Raw genomic sequence first — 19,980 nt, forward strand, 5'->3', positions numbered from 1 at the left:
ATTTCCTGGGGGTTAGGGTGCACCCCTATGTAAAGGTCCAGGTGAAGTGTGTGAAGAGAGAGAGAGAGGGCAGGAGGTCAGTCATTTGGAGACGGTGCCTGGGATCCCATTGATGTCCAGGACTGTTCTCAGCAGCATTTCAGTGAGCCGAGATTTTTAATCATTGTACCTGTAAATAAAAGCGTCAGGGCTGAAACAGCTCTTTGATGTAATGTTCTATTGGGACCTCGAGATCTCCTTCAGATAATCTGATACTCGGATAATCAAAGTTCCTCTGTAGTTGACTCTCAAATGAGCCTCTGGGCAATTAGGAATGGGCAATAAATGCTGACATAGCCAGTGATGTCCTTAACTCATGAATGAATTTTGGGGTAGCACGGTGGTTCAGTGGTTAGCACTGCTGCCTCACAGCACCAGGGACCCAGGCTCAATTCCAGCCTTGGGTGACTGTCTGTGTGAAGTTTGCACATTCCCCCCGTGTCTGCGTAGGTTTCCTCCGGGTGCTCCGGTTTCCTCCCAGTCCAAAGATGTGCAGGTCAGGTGAATTGGCCATGCTAAATTGCCCCATAGTGTTCGGTGCATTAGTCAGAGGGTCTAAGGGAAGAGTGGGTTACTCTTCGGAGGGTCATGTGGACTGGTGGGCCAAAGGGCCTGTTTCCACACTGTAGGGAATCTAATCTAATCTAAAATAAAACAATATAACTTTAATCTTTTATAGGTCACAGATTTTGGTTTCGCGAAAAGGGTAAAGGGAAGAACTTGGACACTTTGTGGAACCCCAGAATATTTGGCTCCAGAGATTATTCTCAGCAAGGTAAACCCGTGATAAGATGGATCTTTGAATATCAATAAACCTTCCTTATAGTATTGGCACTGCATACAGAACCAGTGCAATAAAGTTTCAACAAGAAATTCTGTTTGAGGTGCCTGAGCACATTTGAGAGATGTGATGTGCCCCAGTGTTAGTTTAAGTTTTATTTTATAAGCTTTTCTTCATCTAGGCATGTTTCTCTCCACAATTTCGGCGAAGATTTGTAGTTCAGCTTGTGGATCAGGTTGTGAGTTTGCTCGCTGAGCTGGTTAAATTAGTTCTCAGATGTTTTGTCACCATGCTAGGTAACGTCATCAGTAAGCCTCTGATGAAGCACTGGTGTTCTGCCCCGCTTGCTATTTATATCTGTTTGGTGGGTGATATTGCTTCCGGTTCTATTTCTGAGAGGTTGGTAAATGGGGTCCAAATCGATATGTTTGTTAATGGAGTTCCGGTTTGAATGCCAGGCCTCTCGGAATTCCTGAGTGTGTCTTTGGCAGTGTAATCACAGTTGAACTTTCAAAGTGTTTATCTATTTGGGGGAAATTATATTGGTGCTGTAGACCAAGTTCTTTGTGTTGTATACTGTAATGTGCTTATTTTCATTTTGTAGGGCTACAACAAAGCAGTGGATTGGTGGGCACTGGGAGTTCTCATCTATGAAATGGCAGCTGGGTACCCTCCATTCTTTGCAGACCAGCCTATACAGATCTATGAAAAGATCGTCTCTGGAAAGGTAAAGTTTGATGAACATAACAAATATGCAAAAGAATGCATATTTTGTAGGATACCTCTCATTCTTCCATTTTATGTTTTGTTGGTTTAGCAGGAATTTGTCTTTGGGGTACTCGTGTCACTTTGTCTTTTTCATGTCTCTCTCACTAATACCAATTAACCTTCAGAAGCGTTCTCTTAATCCCCCTAGTGGTTGAATGGGTACACTGCAGTGGATGTGACAGTTGGCTCCCATGATAGCTCCTAATAGCCGTTCAATAGTTCCTACTGGAAAGTGTTCAGATGAAGGAAGCTTCTTGCTCCTCACTGACGCCAGTGGTTTATTTGTCAGCACTCTCTGTCCTGGATTACACATGGAAGGGAAGGGGGGACATAAAGATTCACTTGGCCATGCGAGGAAATGTTCCGTCTCTGACACCCTCATCCCAAAATCTGCCAATTGCTGTACCCACTGGCCCTAATTTACTAAGGTCAGTAAATTCACCTTTAAGTGGCTTCTTTCAGAAGTTGGTGTCTGGGGTAGTAATTTAGCTCCTGAGAAGTTTCTCAACTATGAGATTTACTTCGAAAAATATTGCCTTCTATCCTCTGCATCCCCCTTTACAAATAGTTTTGAGGATATTGAGTGTAACTTTACAAAGTGTCCATCGAGGGTCAGCTTAACTCAGTTAGCAGCACTGTCACCGAACTTGGTAGAATCAGGCTTCATTCCACAGCATTATGACCCTGCTGAGCATCTGGTACATTGTCTCCATTGTAATCTTGCAAACGAATTGCAAAACCAAGTCTCATGTCTCAGTTCAGATGGACATCAGATCTGTAGCTCTATCTAAAGACTCTCAAAAACTTCTCCAGTATCCTGGCCTGGCATTCACCCTTCAACAAACCCTGCTGTTGTGTGGCACATTATCAAATGTCTTTATGAAATCCATGGTACACCACATCAGCAATGTTGCTATCGTCAATCCTCTCATCAAAAATCACAAACAGATCGGTTAAACACAAATTTCCCTTAATATCTGCCGTTTTCTTTAATCAGTCCATATTTGCCCAAGTAACTAATAATGCTTTGAAACATGCAGAAGGCCTGGAATCTGAATTTCAGTAAACAAAATGCTGCTACCTGCATATTGGTATAGTTTTACAGTGTTATACCATAGTCTGTGTTTCATTACTGCTGAGGCTGGAAGACGCTGCTTCAACCATTGGATAGAGATCTGAAGGCACTCCCAGGACTAATCTTTTGTACACATGGGCAAGACAAGGTTACTTTGATTCTCAAAGATTCAAATATATTTTTTAAAAACTGACTTAAATTCCAGCTGGATTTTCCTGCTGTGAGGTGAATGAAAGTTGCAGTTTTCCTATTTGTGAAAACTGCGTTGTAACTGGTCACCTAAAATTCCAAGAAATGTATTGAGATGCGCTGTTTTAAAGTCATATGTGCGGAGATTTGTAGCTTGGATGCTCGTTGTGGTTCTGTTCGCCGAGCTGGGAATTTGTGTTGCAGACGTTTCGTCCCCTGTCTAGGTGACATCCTCAGTGCTTGGGAGCCTCCTGTGAAGCGCTTCTGTGATCTTTCCTCCGGCATTTGTAGTGGTTTGAATCATATTGATGTCACAAGGAATTAAGGGCTACGGGGAGAATGCGGGTAAGTGGAGTTGAAATGCCCATCAGCCATGATTGAATGCCAGAGTGGACTCAATGGGCTTCCACTCCTGTCTTGTGGTCTTATATTATTACTTCTGCTCTCAAAATACTGACTGGCTTGCTTTGATTATTCAGGTGCGGTTCCCTTCTCACTTCAGTTCAGACCTGAAAGACCTGCTGCGAAATTTGCTTCAGGTAGATCTGACCAAACGATACGGGAACCTCAAAAATGGTGTGAATGACATTAAGAACCACAAGTGGTTTGCCACTACAGATTGGATTGCTATTTACCAGAGGAAGGTAGGTGTCCTGATTTTCTTTTTAAGAAAAGAAATACTTTCAAATGTTCGACTAAATTAGTAAATCTAGCAGATGCTTGGGCCACAAGTATGATTTGTGCATTAATTCTCATTGTGCACCCATCCTGTCTCACCTGCCCGATCCCTAAAGGCTGCAAGTTTATTTACTTCAAATGCCTATCCAATTTCCATTTGAAATTATTCATCACCCTGTTTCAATCACCCTCCAGGGCAGTGGGTTTCAGGTCATAGAGACGTACAGCACAGAAACCGAGCCTTCAGTCCAACTTGTCTGCTCCATCCGGATATCCGAAACTGATCTCGTCCCATTTGTCAGCACTTGGCCCATATCCCTCTAAACCCTTCCTACTCATGGACCCATCCATATGCTTCTTAAGTATTGTAATTGTACCAGCCTCCACCATTTCCTCTGGCAAGTTGTTCCAGACATGCACCACCCTGTGTGAAAAAGTTACCCCTTAGGTGCCTTTTAAATCTTTCCCCTCTCAGCTGAAACCTATGCCTTCGAGTTTTGGACTCTCCTACCCTGGGGAAAAAGACCTTGGTTATTCACCCTATGATTTTATAAGCCTCTATAAGATCACCCCTCAGCCTCTGCACCAGTGAAAATAGCCCCAGCCCATTCAGCCTCACCCTATAGCTCAAACCCTCCAAATTCAGCAACATTCCTCTAAGTCTTTTCTGAACCTTTTCAAGTTTCACATCTTTCCTACAGCAGGGAGACCAGAATTCAATGCAATATTCCAAAAGTGGCCTCACCAGTGTCCTCTACAACCACAATATGACATCCCAATTCAATGCATTGACCAATAAAGGCAAGCATGCCAAATGCTGCCGTCAATACCCTATTTACGGTGAATCCACTTTGAAGGAACTATGCACCTGCACACCAGGGTCTCTTTGTTTGGCAACACTCCCCAGGACCTTACAGTTGAGTGTATAAGGCCTGCCCTGATTTTCCTTGTCAAAGTGCAACATCTCACAATTATCCAACTTAACCTCCAACTGCCACTCCTCAGCCCATTAGCCCATCTGATCAAGTACACATTGTACTCTTCACTGTCCGCTACACCACCAATTTTGGTGTCATCTGCAAACTTGCTAAATGTACCTCCTTTTCTCACATCCAAATCATTTATATAAGTGACAGTGAACCCAGCACCTGTCCTTGTGACACACTGTTTATAAGACCATAGATATAGGAGTGGAAGTAAGATCATTCGGCCCATTGAGTCCACTCCGCCATTTAATCATGGCTGTTGGGCATTTCAACTCCACTTATCCGCACTCTTCCCGTAGCCCTTAATTACTTGTGAGATTAAGAATTCATCAATCTCTGGCTTGAAGACATTCAACATCCCGGCTTCCACTGCGCTTTGTGGCAATGAATTCCACAGGCTCATCACACTCTGGCTGAAGAAATGTCTCCTTATTTGCTTGTAAATTGACCCTCTCTAATTTTAAGGATGTGCCTACCAGTCCTAGTCTCCCCACCTAACAGAAACAACTTCCCAGCATCCACCCTGCATTATCTTGTATGTTTCTATTCGATCTCCCCTCAACCTTCTAAACTCTAATGAATACAATCTCAGGATCCTCAGCCATTCATTGTATGTTAGGCCTAACATTCCAGGAACCATCCGTGAGAATCTCCGCTGGACACACTCCAGTGCCGGTATGTCCTTCCTGAGGTGTGGGGCCCAAAATTAGACACTGTATTCTAAATGGGGCCTAACCTGAGCTTTATGAAGTCTGAGAAGCACATCACTGCTTTTATATTTTAACCCTCTTGAGTTAAATAACATTACATTCGCTTTCTTAATCACGGACTCAACCTGCAAGTCAAGCTTTAGAGAATCCTGGGCAGCACTCCCGGATTCCTTTATACTTTGGCTTTATGGATTTTCTCACCATTTGGAAAATAGTTCATGCCTGTATTCTTTTTGCCAAAGTGCAACCCCTTGTGTTTGGTCACATTGAATTTCATCAGCCATTTCCTGGACCACTGTCCTAAACTGTCTAAACCTTTCTGCAACCTTCCCACCTCAGAACTACCTGCCTGTTCACCTAACTCTGTATCATCGGCAAACTTCGCCAGAATGCCCCTAATCCCTACTTCCAGATCATTAATGTATAACGCAAACCGCTGCGGTCCCAACACTGAATCTTGCGGGACACCATTTGTCACTAACTGCCATTCCAAAAAAGAAGCTTTTATCCCAACACTCTGCCTTCTGTCAGACAGCCAATCTTCAATCCATGCCAGTAGCCCACCTCCAACACCATGAACCCTCACCTTACTTAGTAGCCTCCAGTGAGGCACCTCATCGAAGGCCTTTTGGAAGTCTAGGTAGATAACATCTAGATAGATAAGGGTTTCCCTGGTCTAACCTACTTGTTACCTCTTAAAAGAATTCTTACAGATTTGTCAGACACTACCTTCCTTTACTAAATACATGCTGACTTGTTTTAATATGACCCTGCTCTTCCAGGAATTTAGAAATCTCATCCTGGACAATGGATTCTAGACTTCTACCAACAACTGAAGTTAGGCTAAGTGGCCTATAATTTTCCATCTTTTGTTTTGATCCTTTGTTGTAACCATCTTGTTCAAGAGTGATTTTCCAATCATCTTGGACTTGCCCTGACTCCAGCGACTTTTGAAAGATCACAATCAACGCCTCTGCTATTTCCTCTAAAGAAGTAACAAAGAGGATTGATGAGGGCAGTGGTAGATGTGAACCATATGGACTTCAGTAAGACATTTGACAAAGTTCCCCATGGGAGACTGGTTAGCAAGGTTAGATCTCATGGAATACAAGGAAAACTAGCCATTTGGATACAAAACTGGCTCAAAGGTAGAAGACAGAGGGTGGTGGTGGAGGGTTGTTTTCCAGACAGGAGGCCTGTGACCAGTGGAGTGCCACAAGGATCGGTGCTAGGTCCTCTACTTTTTGTCATTTACATAAATGATTTGGATGCGAGCATAAGAGGTATAGTTAGTAAGATTGCAGATGACACCAAAATTGGAGGTGTATTGGACAGCGAAGAGGGTTACCTCAGATTACAACAGGATCTTGAGCAGATGGGCCAATGGGCTGAGAAGTGGCAGATGGAGTTTAATTCGGATAAATGTGAGGTGCTGCAATTTGGGAAAGAAAATCTTAGCAGAACTTATACACTTAATGGTAAGGTCCTAGGGAGTGTTGCTAAACAAAGCGACCTTGGAGAGCAGGTTCATAGCTCCTTGAAAGTGGAGTCATAGGTAGATAGGATAGTGAAGAAGGTGTTTGGTATGCTTTCTTTTAGTGGTCAGAGTATTGAGTACAGGAGTTAGGAGGTCATGTTGTGGCTGTACAGGACATTGGTTAGTCCGCTGTTGGAATATTGCTTGCAATTCTGGTCTCCTTCCTATTGGAAAGATGTTGTGAAATTTGAAAGGGTTCAGAAAAGATTCACAAGGCTGTTGCCAGGGTTGGCAGATTTGAGCTATAGGGAGAGGCTGAACAGGCTGGGGCTGTTTTTCCTTGGAGTGTCGGAGGCTGAGGGGTGACCTTATAGAGTTGTACAAAATTGAGGGGCATGGATCTGGTAAATAGGCAAAGCCTTTTCCCTAGGATGGGGATGTCCAGAACTAGAGGTATAGGCTTAGGGTGAGGGGGAAACATATAAGAGACCTAAGGGGCAACTTTTTCACACGCAGGGTGGTACGGGTATGGAATGAGCTGCCAGAGGAAGTGGTGGAGGCTGGTACAATTGCAACATTTAAGAGGCATTTGGATGGATGGGTATATGAATAGGAAAAGTTTGGAAGGATATGGGCCAAGTACTGGCAGGTGGGACTAGATTGGGTTGGGATATCTGGTCGGCATGGACCGAAAGGTCTGTTTCCATGTTGTACATCTCTATGACTCTAATTGGAGGATGTAGCCCATCACGGCCAGGAGATTTATCAATTTTTAGACCTTTTAGCTTTTCTAGCACTTTCTCTTTTGTAATGGCTACCATACTCAACTGTGCCTCTTGACTCCCCGTAATTGTTGCGATATTATTCATGTCTTCCACTGTGAAGACTGACACAAAGTGCTTATTAAGTTCTTCAGCCATTTCCTTATCTCCCATCACCAAGTCTTCCTGCATCAATTTGGACCAGCCCAATTTCTACTTCTGCCCCTCATTTATTTCTTATTTATTGAAAGAAAATGTTACTATCATTTCTGATATTGTTGGCTAGCTACCTTCATATTTGATCCTCTCCTTCCTTATTTCTCTCTTTGTTGTCCTCTGTTTGTTTTTGTAGCCTTCCCAATCTTCTGGTTTCCCAGTGCTCTTGGCCAGTTTATAGCCTCTCTCTTTTTATTTGATACATTTCCTGACCATTTTTGTCAGCCATGAAACTCCTGCCATTGATGTTCTGTCTTCCCCGCTAGGCTCTGTTTCCAGTTGTTTTTCGTCAGTTCCCCTCTCATGTCCCTGTAATTACCTTTATTTAACTGTAAACCATTACATCCAATTTTCCTTCTCTCTTTCAAACTGCAGACTGAACTCGACTGTATCATGACCGCTGTCTCCTAAGTGCTCCTTACTTTAAGATCTTGTATAATGTTTGGCTCATTACATAGCACTAAGTTCAGAATAGCCTGGTCCCTTTTGGGCTCCATCAGAAACTGTTCCAAAAAGCCATCCTGTAAGCATTTCATCAATTCACGGCAACGTTATTCACCCAGTCCGCCTGCATATTGAAGTTCCTCATGATCACTGTGACCTTGCCTTTCTGACATGCCCTATCTATTTCCCAATACATCTTGCATCCCTAGTCCTGACTGTTGTCAGGAGGTCTGTACGTAACTCCCATTATGGTTTTTTTTGCCTTTGTGGTTCCTCAAGTCCATCCACACATCCTCAGACCCTATGTCATTCAGTGCCATAGATTTAATTTCATTCTTAACGAACAAGGCAACCCCGCCCCTTCTGTCTACCTCCCTGTCTTTGCGATAGGTTGTAAATCCTTGGGTGTTTAACTGCCAGTCCTGAACCCCCTGCAACCACGTCTCGGTGATGCCTACCACATCATAATCATTCACGATGACAGATCTCCAGTCTAAAAAACAGTCCTCTACCACCATCCTCTGTCTTCTACTTTCAAGCCAGTCCTATTGGCTAGTTGTCCGAGATTGCATGTGATTTAACCTTGCTAAGTAGTGTACCATGCAGAATCTTATTGGATGCCACGCTGAACTCCATTTGGGCAACATCTACCATTCTGTCTGCATCAATCTTCTCGGTTGCCAAGTTAGTGAGACACTTTCTCCCCCACACAAAGCCATGTTGACTATCTCTAATCAGTCCTTGCCTTTCAAAATGCATGTAAATCCTGTTCCTTGGAATTCCCTCCAACTACTTACCACTATCGTCAGGCTCACCGATCTGTAGTTCCCTGGTTTTTCTTTACAGCATTTCTTAAATAATGGTACAACATGAGTCACCTTAGTCTTCCAGCAGTTGTGACTATCATTAATACAAATATCTTAGCAAGGGCCCAGCAATCTCTTCCCTAGCTCCCCACAAATTTCTGGGATACACTCGATCAGGTCCCAGGCTTTTTATCTATTTTATGCATTTTAAGACCTTCAGCACCTCCTCTTCTGTAATATGGACACTTTTCAAGACATCACTGTTTATCTTCCCAAGTTCCCTAACTTCCATGTCCTGCTCCACAATAAATACTGAAGCAAAATATTTGTTTAGTATCTCACCAATGATTAGATTAGATTCCCTACAGTATGGAAACAGGCCCTTCAGCCCAACAAGTCCACACAACCCTCCGAAGAGTAAACCCACCCAGACCCATTCCCCTACCCTATATTTACCCCTGACTAATGTACATAACACTACAGGCAATTTAGCATGGCAAATTCATCTGATCTGCACTTCTTTAGATAGTGAGAGGAAACTGGAGCACCTGAAAGAAACCCATGCAGACACTGGGAGAATGTGCAAACTCCACACAGACACTCGCCTAAGGCTGGAATCAAACCTGGGTCCCTGGTGCTGAGGCAGCAGTGCTAACCACTGAGCCACCATGCCACCCCTCAATCTCCTGTTCCACACATAGACAGCCTCATGGTCTTTAAGTGGCCTATTCTCTTCATATATTTGTAGAATTTCTTCAGGTTCTCCTTAACCCTGTTTGCTAAAGGTATCTCCTGTCCCCTTTTTACCCTGATTTCACTCTGAAATGTACTCCTACTGCCCTTATACTCCTCCTGGGATTCACTTAGTCATAGCTGTCTATATCTGACATGTGCCACTTCGTTTTTCTTAACCAGAGCCTTAATTTAAGTAGTCATCCAGCATTCCCTACACCTGCCAATCCTGCCCTTTGCACTAACAGGAACATACTGTCTCATAATCTCATTCTTGAAGGCCTGCCACTTTTCAACCATCCCTTTACCTGTGCCCGCCTCCCCCAATCAACTTTTAAGTTTCCTGCTTAATATCGTCAATTTCCAACTTCAGCTTTTAGATCAGGTCTATTCTTTTCCATAACTATTTTAGAAGTAATAGAATTATGATCACTTGTCCCAATGAGCTCCCCCATTGACATCTCAGTCACCTGCCCTATCTTATTTCCCAAGAGAAGATCAAGTTTTGCTCCTTCTCTAGTAGGTACATCCATTTGTAGCTCAGGCTGAGGGTCTGGATGCAAATTTGCTCACTGAGCTCGGTGAGCAAACTTACATCCAGAGATACGTCCATATTGAATAAGAAAATTCTTAATTCTTAAAATTACATACTTAATAAATTCCTCTCCATTAACACTATTGCTGTCCCAATCTATGTTTGGGAAGTTAAAATTCTTACCATTACAAACTTATCATTCTAACAGACATCTGAGATCTCCTGACATGTTTACTCCTCAATTTCCGGCTGACTGTTGGGGGACTGAAAGTAAGGTCATCCCTTTCTTATTTCTCAGTTCCACCCATATGACTTCACTAGGCATTCTCCCTGGAATATTCTTCCTAAATACAACTGTAATGTTGTGCTTAACCAAAAACGCCACTCCCCTTCCTCCCTTGCCCCCTCTCCCCTTTCTATTCCTTCCTATAGTATCTGTACCCTGGGTTATTAAGGTGCCAGTCCTGCCCCTCCCTGAACCACATTTCTGTAATAGAGCTGATATCCCAGTCCCATGTTCATCCACCCTTCTGTCAGGCCTCTTATATTGAAGTAAATGTAGTTTATTTATCAGTCTTACTTCATTGTCTTACACTTTGGTTTAACTTACAGTGACCACCCCTTCCCTTCCCACAAGCCCATACCATGCATATTTTGCACAAAACCACTTTTTTCAAAAGTATAAGTAGAATATAAAAGGAGTCTGATCTGACTGTGCTCCATGTATTTTCTTTACGGCTTAAGGTAATTAGGTGAGTGGGAGCCCATTTCCCTTCAGACTCCAGGCCGTCGAGCAAGCAATCTCAGGAGTTGGAAGAAGTCATAAGTTTGTCACTGGGAAAGTGTGACATATTGTAGATTCTTTTTGATTCCATTCCACAAGGAGCACTCAAACTAATTTCCCAAAATTGACAACCCTTTTGATTTTCATTTGGAGCCCATGATCTGCCATTCAGTGAGGTGATTTTGCAGTTCCAGTTTTATCCAGGTCAACAAATCATGTGAACCATAGAAGGCAGCTTTGATGGTACATACTGGGGGCTATTTTGTCGGTTCAGGATTCTTCAAATCTAAATTTAAAGAAATAAGCAAAGGCAAAATTTTGCTGGTTTTGGGACATCAGGAATAAAAACAAAGTGCTAGGGAAACACAGATCTGGCAGTACCTACAGAGAGAGAAACAGTTAACATTTTGAATCCGGTATGATTCTGAAGGGAAACATAGAAACGGATGTGGTTTATCCTATTGAAAAGGGGAGGTAGGGAGAAACAAGAATAGAACAAAAAAATTAGAAGCAAGGGAGATTACAGATCAGAGTTGTTACAGAACAAAAGGTCATGAGAGATGAGAAGAAAGAAAGAAAAAGAATCAGAATAAGTGTTAATAGCAGAATAAAGATAAACTCTGACTGAAAGCAAAAACATGAAAATGAGAGACAGACACTGAGAGCAAACCTGTATCAATGTAGCGCTGACTTCATGGTCTGAAATTGTCAAACTCCATGTTGAGACAAGAAGGTTGTCAAATACCTCAGGAAAAGTGATGCAGTCCCTCCAACTTGTGTTGGGTCTCAGTAGAACACTGCAGAAATTAGAGCAAGAAGAGATTTTCAATGAAATAGAAAAAGCTTCTGGGTATTTTTCACATCTGAATTGCAACCAAAGGTCTGAAATGCCTGACCACCTCAGCAACACATTTGATTCCCTCTCCTTCCAATTTCTACAACTTGTTCCTCTTGGCTGCTTGCATGTAATGGGTTTACATTGTCCCAATCCACAGATTATTTTTAATTCTGGTAAAGACAGTCAAAGGCACAACAGTGAAGCTGACGCAGGAATCTGAAATCTTTCTTCACATTAATAAACCACACGGTGGATGCTGTAATTGAGGAGTCAGATGGAAGGAACTGCAACTGCCTCCCACTGAGGTTTTATCCTCAAGTCCGGCACCAGCAAACTGAATTGTTCATTTGCATACTACCATGCATATTTTAAAATGTTGTTAACAAATGTTATCTTTGTTCTTTCCATTTGTGGCTGTAAACAATGCAGTTGGTGAGTGGCTTCATTTTAGTGTTTGCTTTTCAGTTTGGTAGATGGAGACAATTTGCCTGGTGACTGCAGTGGGTTTACGTGTGCCTCAGTAGAACTGTTGTTCCAGAGCTATCATTCCAGTAACCTTTGTCTATCTCATCCTCTTACACTTTGATATTTGTTTCAGGTGGAAGCTCCATTCATACCAAAGTGCAGAGGCCCAGGCGACACCAGCAATTTTGATGATTATGAAGAAGAAGACATCCGTGTCTCTTTAACCGAAAAATGTGCTAAGGAATTTGCTGATTTTTAGAGAGAAAGAGACCGTCAGGGCTTGTATTTGGGATCTTTGCACTCTGCTAACAGATGGGGTGGAGCGGAAACCATCTTATTCGTCGAAACAATTACTTAGTTTCTTCATTCCACAAGGCTGAGGTCCTTCTTGCCATAATTCATGTGTGCAGTTAGCACAGCCCTCATACACAGGCACATTTACGCAAAGCACTACCTGTGCTACGACACAAAAACTAGACCACTTTCTTATTGTTTCCTTCCTTCCTTCCTTCCTTCCTTTGTTCTCCAGCAGTTGCCTTTGTGTCATGTAGTTTGTTTTTTCCCCCCCTTTGAAAACGGCAATTTGCAGAGAGTGAAACATTTTGTTTAAGTGTAAAGTTAGAGCAAGTGTTTCAGGATTTTTTTGCACTTGGTGTGACTTAGCCCAAAGTGAAAGCTGAACGTTGCTTCTAGTGTTCGCAGCCACAATTCCTGTCTGTCATGTCTGAGAGGTCACAGTTGTTAGAACACCTTACCTTGTAGAAATTAAGAAGCAGACTCCTAGAACCTAGACAGCATTTTTGGCATTTTTTTTTTTGAAAGTAGTACTTGTTCTCTGTGTATTTATAAATAGACTGAACAAAAGCAAGTTCTCCCGGACATGACCAAAATAAGGTAGAATTGATTGGACGATTGGAGCAGGGTATGCAGAGCCTGTGCCTTGAATACTCCTGTACTATCAAATTCAGCTGCCCTTCCCAATTTCTTTTGTATTCATCTGGGCAGGATCCAGGCCTGACATTCACCGGATGCTGCAGTCTGCTGAACACCATCTGAGTAAAGCTGCCAGCAGGTAATCTTCAGACTAGCTTTGTCTCCCTATCATTCGTAACTGTGTTGCGCCAGCATGTCAAAGCGTAGTCAGTTGTTGGGGTAACCATCCTACACAACTCGAATTTCATTGCGTGTTCTTATTAGATGATGGACAGTGGAAGGAGGAAGGATTCCTGTTACAGGTGGTATGCTTTGAAAGGAAGAAAAATAGCGGCATCAGATTCTATCAGGGATTGGAGAAGTGAAATTATTTTAATCGTAATGATTTGACATCAGAAACTCTGAAAGGGCAAGGTAAATGGTTTTATGCACGGATTCAGTCGTTAGCTGTATACAGTATAGTGAGCAAATGCACTATATATGAGCATGCAGTGGGGCTGCAGTCCTCCATTTTTGTTTTAAGATGCTGCATAAGTAAAGAAGGTCACTGCCAGGATTGTGTTTGATTCTGAGGCACAGTGTTGTGATGCTGAAATGATATCTGGGCAAATGCTAAAAGATTAATCACTCCATAATTAGCTTTTCAGACTAATAATTTTTAGTGCTTTGGTACATGCATTGCAAAATACTTAACACAGGTAACAACTGCCATGTTTCCACTATCTTTACCATTTTTTATATATATTTGTTTGTCTCCCTGGGAACAGAACTTAAGAGTTTGCAGGTGTTAGGCTCAGCTACTAGGTAGATGCATTGTCATATAATGACATAATCTGTTGCTACAGGAAAGGGCTAGTGCTTTCACATCCTCGCTGAAGCACTTTTCCTCATGTATTTCAGTGTTGTTAAATCATGGGTTATGGATTCAGTGGATCTGTACACGCTAACATTTTTTTAACCAATTCATTTTAATCAGATTAGTTTTATTTGTACACTTACAGCACACAATTCTGATTCCTTTCTCTCGCACATATATATATATCTATATATTTATATATTTATGTATGTATATGAAATAAACCTCTCTAACAGTTTAAATTGAAACGGTTTCTTATGTACTGAAGCAGGCTGAATTCAGATTGGTTCAGATAAATACAGGAAAGGAAAGCAATGAATTTTAATAAACCAACTTGATTTGGCTTAGAACCAGAGTATTTGCTTGAGTTAGCACTAAGGAAACATTGACACAATGTCCTCTTAACCTGAAGGGAACTCACGGAAGTAAGGCCTTTAGACATTTGCATTACCAGTATGAGCTGTAATATCAAACATTCTGTTTGTCGTCTTGGCTGTCAAAACATTTGCACACCAGTGTCCATTATGAGGCTGACATTGACAGCAGTTTTTTTCATCCACCCGTATTTACCTGTATGTGCAAGGGAAGTATAAGATACTTTGCTGTAGCAGATTTTATGTAACTAAAGAAATGTAAGGTCACATTAATAAATTTAAAAGTTCCTTTGTATGAAAATGTTAAAATCTTTTTGTATTTCATTTAGACTGAGGACATGCTGTTGTATGCTAGCTGTATGCGATAAATTCTACAGTAACTTTGTTGTCGTTTATGGACTTAAAGGTTTTAATAAACGCTGAAGATCACATTTCTGACTGGCTTATGTTATTAAAGCTTGGACAATCAGCTACTATGTTTGCAGTGCTCCAGCCTTTGGAAGACTGTGTTCATGGGAAAACGTCTAAAATTAGAATGTTTTTACTTGCTATGACTGCATTCTTTTCTGGGGAGCATGATATTTTCTTTCTATAATAGATCAGTTTTGATCAGCACTGTGTAGATGTCTGATGAGCACTGTTTTACATCAGCTTTGATTTGCTATTTATATTTTTTTTAAAAGTAAGAAGTGGTTGTAGCACTATTTGTGGATAATGCAGTGAAAGTGACAACGAGAGGGCACAGGATTTCCTCATGCTGGACTTTCTTGTATTAACAAGGTGTCTTTGAGAATTTGGTGTGCCTTAAGAGAGTGAATTTTTTTCTTGTTAGTTAGCACACCTCCATCCATTGATGGTGTTTACTTAATGGGTGGTGCTCCCAGCTTGTGTATCCTGTAATGCCCTTCAGCCTAGTGGTATTATCGCTGGATTGTTAATTCAGAGACCCAGATAATGTTCTGGGATCCTGGGTTCAAATCGTTTCATGGCAGATGGTGGAATTTGAATTCAATAAAAATCTGGATTTGAAAATCTAATGACTGCTATAAGTCCATTGTCAATTGTCGAAAAACCTCATCTCGTTCACTAATGTCCTTCCAAGGAATGAAATCTGCCATCCTTATTTGGTCTGGCCTGCATGTGAGTCAAGACCCACAGCAATGTGGTTGACTGTCAACTGCTCTGGACAATTGGGGATGGGCATTAAATGCTGCCTTGCCAGCAACACCCTCATCCCTTGAATGAAGTTTAAAAAAAATGAATGAAACATATGCTACCAATTCCTGTAGTGGTGTCTATTTGGATCAGTTAATTCACGAATTGGATCTAGAAATGACTTTAGAAGCAATTTTTAAAAAATTATATGCAGGATTTATGTATGGACCATTTATATTATAACTAGGTACTCTATGCTACTTTCCCCCCACCCCCACCCTCCCCTCATTTATCTCTCCACCCTTCAGGCTCTCTGCCTGTATTCCTGATGAAGGGCTTTTGCCCAAAACGTCGATTTTACTGCTCCTCAGATGCTGCCTGAACTGCTGTGCTTTTCCAGCACCACTCTAATCTAAACCCCCATGTTATAACTAGGTATTCTAGTCCATGACACTCAAGTTATTATTGCAAGTAAAAGTAGTCAAGTAGCCTAATGAGATGCTGTCCGTGATTACTAGAGGAATTGGAAATAAACATAAGCATGTTCTCCTTCAGTTATAAGGAGCATTACGGAGACCACATTTTGAATACTGTGTGCAGTTTTGATCTCCTTATTTAAGGAAGGATTTGAATACGTTGGAGGCAGTTCAAAGGAACTTTGCTATATTGATACCTGCAATGAGGGCTTTGCCTTGAGGTTAGATAGCACTGACCAGGCTTCTTTCTATTGGAGTCTGGAAGAGTCAGGAGTGTCTTTTTAGAAGGGGATAGGATGCTGAATAGTCGTGACAAGGTTGATGTGGAAAGGATCTTTCCTGTTTGGAGGTAGGCCCGTGACAAAGGAGGTGCGGTTCTAAAATTAGGGGTCACCCTTTTAAGTCAGAGTTGAGAGTAAATTTTTTCAAAGGGTTGTGAAACTGTAGAACTTTGTCTCCAAATGTCATGGAGGGAGCATTCAGAAGACATAGAAGCAGAAGTAGGCTGTTCCATCCATTGAGCCTTGATGAAGGGCTTTTGCCCCAGACGTTGATATTCCTGCTCCTCAGATGCTTCCTGACCTGCTGTGCTTTTCCAGCAACACTCTAATCTCCAGCATCTGCAGTCCTCACTTTCGCCCATTCCACCCATCGAGTCTGCTTCGCCATTCAATGAGATCATGGCTAATCTGATAACCCTCAATTCCACTTTCCTGCCTTTTTCCCATAACCCACGATCAACTCTCTGATTTAAAATCTGTATGTCTCTGCCTTGAATATACTGAACTGACCCAGCCTCAACAGCCCTCTGTGGTAAAGAATTCCACCGGTTCACTGCCCCCTCAGCAGAATACCCCATCACCTGTCTTAAATGTGTGAGCCCTTATTCTGAGATTATGTCCTCCGGTACTGGACACTGCTGCAAGAACAAACCCATTGGAATCTACCATCATTGTTCAGACCGAGGTGGATTGATTTTTATTGAGCAGGAGAATAAAGATCATTTGGTAGAGATGGGAATGTGGAATCTGAGCCATGAACAGATCACGTGATCTTATTGAGTGACGGATCATATGCAAGGCTTTAAATCGGAATCTCCCAGACTGTGGGTCGCAACACCCTCCAACCTCTGTAGCCAGGTTGCAATCTCCCAGGCAACAAATGCTAGTATTGAGTTCAGAAAGAAGGATGACTGCTGTCGGTCACCTTTAACTCATTCATATGAAGGCCGTGGCCTAACGGGCAGACCTTCCAATTCTGAAGCTGCTCGTTGGATGCTGCCTGAACTGCTGTGCTCTTCCAGCACCACTAATCCAGTATTTGGTTTTCAGCATCTGCAGTCATTGTTTTTACCTTCCAATTCTGAAGCCCACCGTGAAAAAGGTCGCCCAATTCTGAAGTTTCAAAGTAGAGTCAGATTGGTGAAAAGTTTGGAAAGCACTGCTTCAAATTGTTAAAACTTAATATTTAATTATTGGGTCTCTTTCTCTCCCTAGAATTGCATGTCAAATTGGAAGAGAATTGAAGCTTGAGTGGGTAAGGGCAGCTATGTGAAATTCTTGTCCCACATGAACAGGATTGATTCTTAACTGTCCTGTGAAGTGGCTCAAAAAAATCCCATTGTGACATCGTTGCCCACATTCCACAAATGAAAGAAGTAAAACTGAGTTTTGTTCTCCATGGCTAGTTTTACATTAAATTTAAATAATGCTAGGACTTTTGAAGCTGTAGTTTAATTTGTCTTTTTTTGTTGGTTGTTTGCTGTTTACAACTGTACCACTGGCATTTGTAATAGTTAGACTTTTTTTTCCACTGAGGCTCTTTCTCTGTTCATTAGCACTGTTGCTGTGCGAGCTGACTGCTGCTGCTTGTAGCTTATCTTCCCAGGAGTCCTTCTGTATGGTATGTCATGCACTTCTGCCTTGTGCCATCCTTGCACATCATAGCTCATCTGCAACAGACCCAGGTCAATCTCTCCCTCTGCTGCCCTCCAATTCTGCCCTCTAAAAGAGATCTCCTTAGCTTTTCAGCTCTGATCAAATGGCCATAATACTGGCATTTTCTTTTCTGAATGTCACTTGTTTTAGATTTCTATCCCTCGGCCGTTTCTTCATTTGTGTTATATTCTGTGTGGAATTTTTGGCTTATGTCTTAACATTCACTTTTCAAAAGCTTCCAATTTCTTTCATGCATCTCTACACAGAATGTAATCATTTAGCAGTTTGGATTGTAAATAGCACGAGGTATATATTTTTACAATGCACCTGTGAAATACTTTTCCTTTTGCTTTATTTTTGCTAGAATTTTGTAGTTTCTGGTCTGATTCAATGTTGTATAGTATTGTCATCTTGTAAATCCATGAGAAGCTGTTACATTTCTTCTCGTGTAACGTTTTGTTAAATAAACTTCTCTGGAAGCCGGAATGTCATCTTTCCATCATCAAATGTGTGGATATGCTGGGGTAACTTTGGTTCAATTCTGCACTGTTTCTATGTGGTATTTTTTTCAAATAGGGGAGTAATGGCATCTCGAAATGAGGCATACCTGGTTTGGAATGAACGCTCATGGGACTTGGAGACAACTAATAATGTTGGTGATTACTTTACTTTCACTGTCTAAAACTGTGACTCCCTCACCTTTTTTGTACACTACAACTGACACTGTCTAAGTAGGTGAATGCCAGAACCTTGCTTTAATGTTACACAGTTGAAAATGAACGGGTTAATACTATGCAGTTCATATCATTCACAACAGGGGCATTAGGAAGATTAGAGAGGCACCTTGGCAATCTGACCACCTTATGAAAATATCTTACTTAGCTACAAATGTGTTGCCACTGAAGGTCAATTGAGGTACTTTTCTTCCCCCCCCCCACCCCCACCCCCCCAAGTGAATTCATAACACATGAAGCTTCATTCAAGTAGGAAATTCCAATTTGTGACACTAGTTACAGCTGTATTTGTCATGATAAAACTTTGTCAATTCTGGTCAAACTCAATCTTGTATTATATTGCTAACTTGTCAATCCATGAAGAGCTATATTGCACTTCCTCTGGAGTGTAACTTTTTGTTAAATCTTCTCTGCAGATCAGAATGCCATCTTTCCATAAGTAAATGTGTGAATATGCTGACATTTATGAACAGTCATGTGGTTTTGATTCTGAGAAATGTCAAAGAGCAGCCCAGTGGCAGTGGTAAATAATTTCCAAGCATTTTGTCAATGGCTATAGGCCATTTAGTCCCTCAAGCATTGAATTAAATCATTGCTGATCCACACGGCAACTTCATTCAAGTGCTTGTTTCTTCCAAGGTAACTTGTTCAACGAAGGCTGATTTATTCCCAGTGCTAAGATGCATGTGACTGTCTATCTTATTGTCTTTAACATGCTAGTTGACAATGTCCATGGACAAGGGTTGTGTGTGGCTAATGTCTGCGGATCATGTCCTGCTCCTATGCATCTTGGAGGCCCTCAGCTGCATGTGGTGACCTGGTGTCTCCAGGTATCTGCTTTGACTTCCACGTCAAGTTCTCATCATCTAGTTTGCTCAACATTTTGGTAAGATTGGAAGCCAAATGTTAATGAGGAAAGCTGGGCTGATGAGGTAATCCCCGTTCTTTGGCAACTCGCTACTGCATAGCCAGAAACTTCACGCAAAATCATGAAAGATGGGATGAAATGTTTGCTTGCCGTATCCCCGATTTTAACTGCTCTACCACTGATGGCTATACTTTTGTCCAACTGCCCCTTATTCTCTAAACTGGTGGACTGAGAGAAGCATGGATCTTGCAGCTGCTCCTGAGATTCAGGTTTATTTCTAGATTTACTTCTGGATTGTTTATAGTTATTACATGAGTAAGAAACGTTTGGAGGAATATGGGCCAAGTTCAGGCAGGTGGTACT

The 19,980-nt window shown here is 41.8% G+C and overlaps 1 protein-coding gene across 2 annotated transcripts in view; it reads left to right on the forward strand.

The window, feature by feature from the left end:
- The window catches only part of prkacba (protein kinase, cAMP-dependent, catalytic, beta a), a 184,219-nt gene extending 169,341 nt beyond the window's left edge, over window positions 1–14,878 (forward strand). For both annotated transcript variants that reach the window (XM_072574811.1, XM_072574810.1), the window contains exons 7-10: window positions 719–814; window positions 1,425–1,547; window positions 3,332–3,496; window positions 12,418–14,878. In XM_072574811.1, the coding sequence (XP_072430912.1) occupies window positions 719–814; window positions 1,425–1,547; window positions 3,332–3,496; window positions 12,418–12,543 (510 nt within the window). In that variant the 3' untranslated portion in view covers window positions 12,544–14,878. The remainder of the gene's footprint in view (window positions 1–718; window positions 815–1,424; window positions 1,548–3,331; window positions 3,497–12,417) is intronic.
- Window positions 14,879–19,980: the final 5,102 nt, after the last annotated feature.

The sequence above is a fragment of the Chiloscyllium punctatum genome, chromosome 7 (assembly GCF_047496795.1).
Source record: "Chiloscyllium punctatum isolate Juve2018m chromosome 7, sChiPun1.3, whole genome shotgun sequence".
In the NCBI taxonomy this organism is placed as follows: domain Eukaryota; kingdom Metazoa; phylum Chordata; class Chondrichthyes; order Orectolobiformes; family Hemiscylliidae; genus Chiloscyllium; species Chiloscyllium punctatum.